The sequence below is a fragment of the Haliaeetus albicilla genome, chromosome 10, assembly GCF_947461875.1.
Source record: "Haliaeetus albicilla chromosome 10, bHalAlb1.1, whole genome shotgun sequence".
Taxonomy (NCBI): domain Eukaryota; kingdom Metazoa; phylum Chordata; class Aves; order Accipitriformes; family Accipitridae; genus Haliaeetus; species Haliaeetus albicilla.
In genome coordinates this window covers 16,830,781-16,839,971 of record NC_091492.1, presented here as the reverse complement: position 1 = coordinate 16,839,971, position 9,191 = coordinate 16,830,781, and the positions used below count along the sequence as shown (strand labels likewise).

Genomic DNA, 9,191 nt, shown 5'->3' with positions numbered 1-9,191 from the left:
TTTATTGTAATAGATGAGTAGAAACAAAATTACCTTTGCAAATTACTTTGATATGTGGGAAATGTGCATGGTTAAAAAAAAAAAAAATGCAGTGTGGCATGTGAAATGCTACCTAGTGAATAGCATCTTAAAGTGTGAGTGCTAGCATACACAAACAGGTCTTGTTAGGCAGTGAAGGTGAATCCAGCCAATTTATAGACTGCTTAAAAAGAAATTATGATGCAACTTATATGCAATTATCCTTACATTCCCAGGTGTCTCTTCTCTTCATGGAAGAGGGAATCAGCTGAAAATGAACGCTAAATAGATGGGAGGAGAAGACTCCTCAAAAATCAGAAACCTAAAGGTAGGAAGTTTGCAGAGCATTTGGTTAAACTAGGGCTGCCTTTCTGTTAGTGTGGGTATGATCACACTTAGAAAAGCTGTTTTTATGTAGCTCCTGCCTTCAGGAGGTACTGGCTGTCACTGCCTTGCAGGAAGAGTCCAGGCCAGGGGTGCTGCCTGGCTGCTTGCCGTGCTGCAATGGAGATAGTGCCCTTTCACAGAGCTGGGCTGAACACTGAGCAGCAAAGTTCAAAAGAGGACTTACAGCTGTATTCCATCCTGACCCACACTACCGTCTCCCAAGTATGTAGTTGCCTAAACCAGGGCTTAAGTGGACATTGGCCGGGGGGAACCACAAACCACCTTATTTGCTATCCAAAACCCCCCTAATGTGTAGCTACCACGTGACATCGTGAGATGGCTCCATTTGAGCTGAGGGTTATCTCAAGAGAGGCAGGCAGGTAATGCGCAGCTTGGGGGTGTGCAATGAAACACGTGTGTGTTCTGGGCTCTAGGTGAGACACCGAATGTCACCATCCCTGTGAGCAGAGCCCAGAAGTGTGGTGTGGGCAGGAGGCCCAGCCCCACCAGCTACCCATCCCATCCCAGCATTAATAAGCCTGTAGCTCACCCACTGTTGTAGCATCAAACCAGGGGGCAGGAGGAGAAATCTGTGGCTTAACGGTTCTCAGGTAAGACAGCATCAACAATAACAATCAAATAAGGCCACAGAATATGCATATACAGAGACAGAAAATATGCACACAGAATTATTATTTCAGTTTTCAGTTATTAATCCATATAGAGAATAGTTAGACCCAGAAAAACTCCAAATTTTTCTTCAAGTAATTAAAATTAATTGATAAAATTTATTAATAAATAACAATATCCGCTATCAAATTTCTCTGTACATAGGTCAATCAGCTGCAAAACTGGACCATCAGGGCCATAAAATGCAGGATGGTTTGGGTTGGGGTTTTTTTTTTTCCTTTTTTGTAAATGTTTTTATTGCACTACTAACTCAGCTATAAAATGCATTAAATGTATTTATCATCACTCATGACTACCTGTAGTGCTGGCTGTGGGCTGAGTTGGGAATGGCAGCTGGCACCCTTTCCGATCATGGCCTTAAGTAGTTCAGCAGCCATGGATCTTCCCTGCGCGTGGCCACCTCAGCATCTCGAGGCAGTCACGCATGCAGCTGGGTTGTGCTGTGACTCAGTAATCAGCCATTTTTCTTTTGTTTTTCCCTACTGCCCCTTTCTATAGTTGCTTGCTCTATGTGGCACCATCATAGCCCAAGCAGCACCTCCATGCTGTGGGTATCGGGACCAAACTGCACCCAGTGGCCTCACACCACTGCCCTGCTCGCACAGGAACCCTGCAGCATCGCTCGCTCTCTGAGCCGTGGGGCAGTCGGTGAGAGCAGCCATGGGGCCTCCCCTGCTCCCCAGCATTACAGACCTCAAAAGGCAGCAATGAGGGGAGCAGGGGGCTGCGGGGGGCTGCACTGCCGCCCGCACCTCTGTGGGACAGCCTCGGAGCCCCAAGTGCACTGCAGCTCCCGCCCAGTAAAAATCAGCCTGAAGAGCAAATGGATGCCAGTGACCATAAGGTGCTCTCTAATTCACGTCAGCAATGCTACAGCTGAAAACATGTACCATACCTACCCTGGTTTCCTTCTGGCCCCAAAACCACTTAATTCCTGCACCAGATTACAGGGAAGGTGGGCCTCAACCAGCTCCCATTTTCTGAGATGGCCAGGAGCAGATCTCCGAGGAAGAGCCTAAAGAAAAAAAGGTAGGGCTAACAGAGGCTGCAGCCACACCGCCAGGTTCAGCAGCCGCGGCTGGACCTGCTCCCCGTGAAGTGACTGAAGACTGTGACTCACACCATGCTTTTTTTCGATGACATTTTGTTTCGCATGGAAGTTTTTGGTTTGAAAAATTACTACTGCGTTCAAGTTGTTTGCGGTTTTCACTAGCTTCCACTAAGCTCTACAAAGGCCCCGAGATCTCCTAGGTATTTTACATCTCCCAGTACTATCTGCTTTAGTCACGTGGCTCCAATTTTCCATTATCGGAGCTTTGCACTGTGCAGCTGGGCCTAGAGCCGGGGCAGTTTTGGTGCGGTGCGAGATGGCGGCCCAGCCCCGGGGGTCACGCCAACACTCGGTGGCGGCACCCGCTCACCGCGCAGCACTTTGTTTATGAACTGTGGGCTTGACCATTGGGGGAACAATGCACACGGCCAAGTCTGCACTAAAGACCCTGTGCATTAGATTTGGTGCAAGTTTGAAATTTATAAACCTGTGAAAGTTTTATATGTACCTAATTGCATTAGCCCAAAAGTAATTTTAAGAGCAGCACTATAAAAAATGGGATTATAATAGCTGGATAGACACATACAAATATGTATCTTCATTTTTAAAAGCCGTGGGTTAGGAATAGACAAGAGGTTTCCAGCTGGTACAGGCACTGCCCTCTTGTGACTGAATACTCGAAATACAGGCAAACCTCCAGCTGCAGCTGCTCAGCAGAGCTCAGCTCTACAGAAGATAAACATTGATGTTATTGCTGTAAAAACGTTGAGTGAGATGTTCTGAGCACTTTTCCCATAGTGATTCACAGGAGGCCCCAGCTTTAGCTTTTAAAAAAGTCAAATAATAATCTTATTGCAAATGAGAAACTCAGTTTAGAAAACAAACCAACCCTTTACACTACAGAAGTAGGTAATGCATTTCCTAAAAATATATTTTGCAAGTATTTTTACAACTGTTTAAGTATTTGCAGTACGATAAAGATTTTAAAAATACTTAAATTGACAGCATTCCTTTTACAGTCCCAGGTAGGGCTTTTTCTTCGCTATTATAATTATTATTACAATACTCGGGAAATTTAAAAAATTAAACCTAGAAATACTGGATAGCAGCATTTTTCTAGCTAGAGAATGCATGCAGACTTGGTGTTCAGGTCATGGTAGCTACGGAAGCAGCACTGAAGCTACAGCATGAGCCGAGGAGGAGCTGATCATCTAGGGTCAGTAAGGTAGTATTCTAAGCATTTAAAAAAATAAATTTATTTTTCCCCACAGGCAAACTACAGTTAGCTATAGCAGCGTTTTGTTGGTTTTCCATTATAGTATCAGGTACTAACTGGTAAGGCACAAGTAGTATACTTTGACCTGATTTGATACAGTACAGCAATTCCTAAGTTTTCTAGAAAAGTTGAAATTGAGACTATCAAAAATATGTAAAAATAAATTCTTTTGTAAATACATAAACCAAGCTAGTTCAACACTGTATTCGTTGTTGTTCGTGACAGTCCCAGAACTCCAAGCCCCCAAAGAAATTAATAGAGCCATAAGAATAATATTTTTAATTAATATTAATACAGAAAGAGCACATGGTACATTCCTTTCCAGCAGCAAATTCCACTCTACCATTGGGCGGGGGGGTGTTAAGGCTAGTTGAGGGCAATCTGATGTAAGTATTCCCTAACTCATTCTTGGAGACAGCCTTTTTAAGTTTAAGAGACTATTTGTGCACAAAACATGGGATGTTTATTTAGCAAAACATCAAGAACAGAGAAAAACATGCTTTGTTACAGTGGTAAAAATACACAAAGCTTTCAAGCTGTTTTTTACACCAACTCGGTTCTGAAACCGTAAAATTCCAGTTTGCAGCATGTTGTGCCTTAGTATTATATTAAACAGGCTACCATTAGGGATTGTGGTGACCAAGTTCATCTGTTCAGTGGAGTATAAAGTGCACAAGAAAAATAAGTGCATTGAAATGAACCATTTACGATTGCATGAGTAATTCCTGTAACACATAGTACCTGCTTAAAATGGAACTCTCACAGGCTGTTTAGTAAAACACAGTACTACATTTTTAAAAGCACAGAATCAGTATTATCACAGGTATTAGAAAGATCTTTACTGAACATACATATTTTTGTATTTTTTCCTCCAATTATCTCCCACACCAAAAAACAAGCACTCTCATGTAGTTTACTGTGGGGTTTGGGGTTGTTTGTTTGGTTTTTTGTTTTAGTAATGTGTAAGGCATCACCTTTAACTAACACCTTTTCATTTTACCCTCTACGTTCAAAATAAGCAAGCATTTAGTGGCGCAGTGATTTGTTCAATTTTCTACTGATTTGAACCCCTATTTCTAAAAATGATTAGCAGAGTAGGGGCTGAGAGTTGTATAGGGGTGCAGTTTTTCTCCCCGATTATGAGTTTATGTATTATGAAACTTTACGTTTTTACAGGCTGTCAGGAACCATATTTTCTATGTGTTTTCCTACTCACAGGTTAAGGCCATTGTTAGCAATACTTCAAGAACCAAACCATGAAGCAATGATCTAAGTGCTGTTAATTTATGGGCACATTCACCATATTAAAAAAAAAATAATAAAAAAATAAAAAGAGAGAGAACTGATTGGGAGGCTCCCAAATGCATTAGACACATAAAAGTCGGGTGCTTAGTCACAGGAATCTTTGGGCGTTACATTTAACAGCAGTAGATTTTTAAAATGCAGGCTGTTTCTTCAAAGTAGCTTATTCAATTCCCCCACAATATATGCTGAAGGCTAAAAAACAGTTTCTTACCCTTGTATATAAGTTATTTTACAAGTTTCCTTTCACAGTGAAATCACTTTTCTGTCTGTATACTCCTTTCTGAGAAAGAAAATAAAAATTGGGGTTAGTTTCCATAACATTTCATTTACATTGCCAGATTATCTCCAGTCCAATGCAGTACACCATAAAGCAATATTTTTTGGATTAAAAGAAGACTCAGTTGTCAAAACCAACACTTTTTTTAATGCTATAGAAGACATCTCTGCTCTTTTAACTGATAAGCAATAAACTAACCATGTAATCATACACTGTTTGCAAAACTATTTACTGTTTTGCCATAATATAAAGTAGTACAAAATGCAGGCTGTAAAGTACTGCCTGCAATTCGAAACACAGTATTTGTCACCAAGAAGCGTGCACAATAATGCTTTTAAACTCCCAGTTTTTTCTGTATGTTATCTAGGTGTACCACAGTAAGAATTCACACAACTTCTTTTCCAGTCAAAGGCCAGAAGATTGGAGGCAAGAAGCGAAGCAGTTCATTTACACCCATCTATTTTAATTGGGTTCTGCTAACAGAATATGCATTCTGAAAAAATGGGGTTCTTAGATATTTGCAGTTGTAAAAAAGAGTGGCTATTTTGCTAGAAGCTTATGTAGAAAATTTTAATACAGTTGCAAGTCCAAGTCTCCTCTCTGGCCATAGCAGTTCCAAGTCTGTTCTCCGAGTTCAAGAAGTGAGAGGTAAGGTAACTACAACTTTAGGTAGTGCGTAATATATGGAGGGAGGGAGGCAGAAAGATGACATGAGTGGAAGACATATGAAAGTTAATGCATTGGGAAAACTAGAGAATAAATCTAGGGATAGGGAAGAGAAAGAATCCAGACATTCAGATTGGTCTCATTGGTACATAGGTTTGTGCTTGTTCATTTTGTAAAGCCTTTACGTTTGCTCCTTGTTCAGAAGGGGGTCTCTCTTGCAACTACTTTCAGGTAGAGAGTCACAAGGGGGCCAGGGGAATGAAGTTATCAAACAAGGTATCAAACGTTGTAGAGAGCAAGCTGAGAGTCTGTTGCGCTATTGCTTTTTTTTTTTTTTTTTTTTTTTGCAAGCCCCCTCTTGCCTTTGCTTTGCAAACAGCCCTATTTAAAAACATCACTTGAGGTACCTGGAGGCGGTGGCCCAACTTCCTCTTCAACATGCAGCCAAGGGTGGGTTACCATACCTTCTGCTCAGATGATTTAAGTGTTCTCTAGGCCATTTTAATAAATACAAGCGGCCTAGCCAAGACCTATTGCTAGCCTTTTTACCTTATATTGCCTGTGAGATGCTTCTATGGCATCCTTGTCAACACATCTGCAGCTGCTGTCCCAGAGCAGGATGGTACGTAGCCAAGGAAGAGCCAATGGACAATAACCCATCCATTGACAGACAGTTATGGAATCCATCACCTAAAGCCTCACTGAAATTTTTCAGGAGAGAAAGAGTTCAAGAGCTCATAGTAGTTCTGAAACTAAAGAAACAGAGGTTTTTTTCAAGAGCTCGTAGTAGGACTGAAACAAAAGAAATAAGAGTTTTGCCAAGGAGCACAGACTAGATAAATAAGGCAAGGGAATGCAGAACCCACGAGACAATTAGAGGCAAAAGGAACAGTGACACTTCTAATAACATTTTTGCTCTTGCGAGTGAAAAATTAGAGCACAGTTTATGCAGTGGCTAACAGAACAGATCAACTCCCTCAGCACCCCTTGCTTTAGACAAATTAGTCCTTCAAGCATCGTTTTCAAATCTCTCTCTAGTACTGTTCTGTGGTGGAGTGTGTCCCAAAGAAAGATTTTAGGTTTTCCAAGAAGAACAAAGTAACCACATTTTCTACAATATGGGATCAGTCTCCATTGTCTTTTAAAACAGTGGCTTTTTTAAAGTGGCTTTTCCTCTGTTATATTTTGTGACCGCTCCTTCTATAGACTTGATCCCAAAAAGGAAGTTTTCCATATAAAACATCCTAAGAGTTGAAAATGTACAGCTCATATGTATGCAGTTTGTACAACCAGATTTTACTGTATATATATAGTTGCATGTTTGCTAGTCAGTAGTAGACAGAAATAGCTAAAAAGCAACTAAAACAACAGTATTTCATTGCAAACAGAAACCAACAGACTTCAAAGTATAATATTTTGCATCAACGCAGGTTTTGCAGCTTTTCAAGTTAGGTTTCACTAGGTGCTTGGTATACAGTAAAACTCTGATCTATTTTTATTCATAGTTTTGCCTTTCCAGGCAGAGATTTTTAATACTCATTACTAATCCTGAAATGAAGAGTCAGATGCATAACATATTCCCAGGTAGTAGCTTAAAGTACTGTAGAAAAGTCAGTTTTGTTTTATCAAGGACTAGAATCCACTTCAGCAACATTCCCTGAGGCAATCTACTGTTTTATTTTTTTGTCCTCAAATCATTTGTATATAGTTGCTGTTCTGTTCCAGACTGCTTTGTTTCTTTAAAAATAGACACTTAGAAAAAGACATCTGTTAACTTTCATTGCTTATTTTATATTTCAGCAATTATGGTTCCCATTAATACCCTTTTCTCCTCTCCTTTTTTTCCCCTCCAAAAACTGCAAGTTAACAGATAACAAATCTGTGTGCTTGACTTTCACAAGACAGGAATTCAGATCTTTAAATGGACGTTAATTTTTGAAGATGCAAATGTGTGAACTGAAAAGAATGCAGTAGACAGATAACAACAGAATTAATATGCAATGAACAGTCCAAAATTTATCTTACTAAAACTGAAGTTATTCTCCCTTCAAGAGAGAATCTATGGTGCTAAAAAAGATACAGGGTGGGGAGAAGTGGTGGGGATGGAGGGTAGAGAGAATCATCATCCTTGGCCCACAGAAATGCACTGAGCAAGAAAGAACACTGTATACCTTTACATTCTCAATGGACTAAGGAGGTTTCTCCTGACATAATTCCACCTTTAACATTTCAAAAAAGCCTGTGTATAATCAATGCACTTAAAGCTTTAAGTTTTAGTAACTTCACTTAGACTTTGTTTATAAAACAAACACACACAAGCACACTTCCTAGAGTGCAAAATGCTTAAATACTTCAATTACAGAACTCCACATGTAGTTTTTGGAACAGTAATCCTTTTACTCTCATAGTCAACTTCTTCCTTGTTATCGCATCCATTGCCAGCAACGGTTGCATTAAAACTAACCAAAAAATGTAGCAAATGCAACAGTCGATAACTCTACACTGTTTCTTCAGTTTTCCAGAGGACATTGTTCATTTGTATAAACTCATTGTTGGACTTTGATACATGCACATGTAAGCATCACAAAGTAGTCTTCGTGCACAACCTTGAATTTTTCTGGAATCCAGTGAGTGTAATTCTTCTAGAGACATCTTCAGGTATTCACCAACTTCTGGGCATGGGGTAACTTGTGGAATGTTAAAGCCATTCTGACCTCCTTTTAACCATAAGGAAAGAAAGAGAAACAGATTAGGATAGCATCTACATATATTTGCTCTTTATAATGTACTTGAATTATGACAGCATCACCAGTTCTTGAAAATGCACGCTAAAAAACCTAAGTATGCCATTCTGGACTACTGCAGGGTAAACTTCTATGAAAGGTGTATTGTTCAAGGAAAAAAAAATCACAATTGGTGTCAGAGTATCTTGTAGTGTTTACTAACAAACACCCACACAAACACCCTACCAGAATGAGAGAAAACTTTGGGTTTTCATAAACACTGAAAATTCTGTACGGCTTTGAGAAAGTGACCTGAATACATATGCCACCTCAAATGCTACTGAATTTGTTAATAACATGACAACTGGTAACAGTTGATGAATTCATAAAACATGAGTGTCTGTACCTGACTTGCAAGACTAAGGCAGAGTTTGCTCCTGGCCATTTTCCATGTAAAAATGAGCAAATTCAAACAACACAAGTATGGACATCTGTGACACTGTTCCCCAGCAAACATTTTTAGCTTATAGCACTAGTTGAAGGGAAATATTTGTGATACAAAAGCCCCTAAGATCAGCAGGAGATACCCAGTGAGTATCTCATGTGATCTACATTCCTGAAATAAAGTGGTTCTTTACAGAATTCAGTCGTACACATTTCAAGCACTCTGAAACAAAGCTTGATTGCCTTCTGGTCGTTATAAGAAAGAGACTTTAATCCTGTCGCAGTTTCATTTTCAACAGGAGGCAAGATTCTCCTCCCCCCCCCCCCCAAATCACACTGTAACAGAAGGGTTCA

At 40.0% G+C, this 9,191-nt stretch overlaps 1 protein-coding gene across 4 annotated transcripts in view; it reads right to left on the bottom strand.

Moving 5' to 3' along the window:
* Window positions 1-3,686: 3,686 nt before the first annotated feature.
* Window positions 3,687-9,191, bottom strand: part of CYLD (CYLD lysine 63 deubiquitinase) — a 30,472-nt gene continuing 24,967 nt past the window's right edge. For all 4 annotated transcript variants that reach the window (XM_069793643.1, XM_069793641.1, XM_009914510.2 and 1 more), the window contains exon 17: window positions 3,687-8,387. In XM_069793643.1, the coding sequence (XP_069649744.1) occupies window positions 8,203-8,387 (185 nt within the window). In that variant the 3' untranslated portion in view covers window positions 3,687-8,202. The remainder of the gene's footprint in view (window positions 8,388-9,191) is intronic.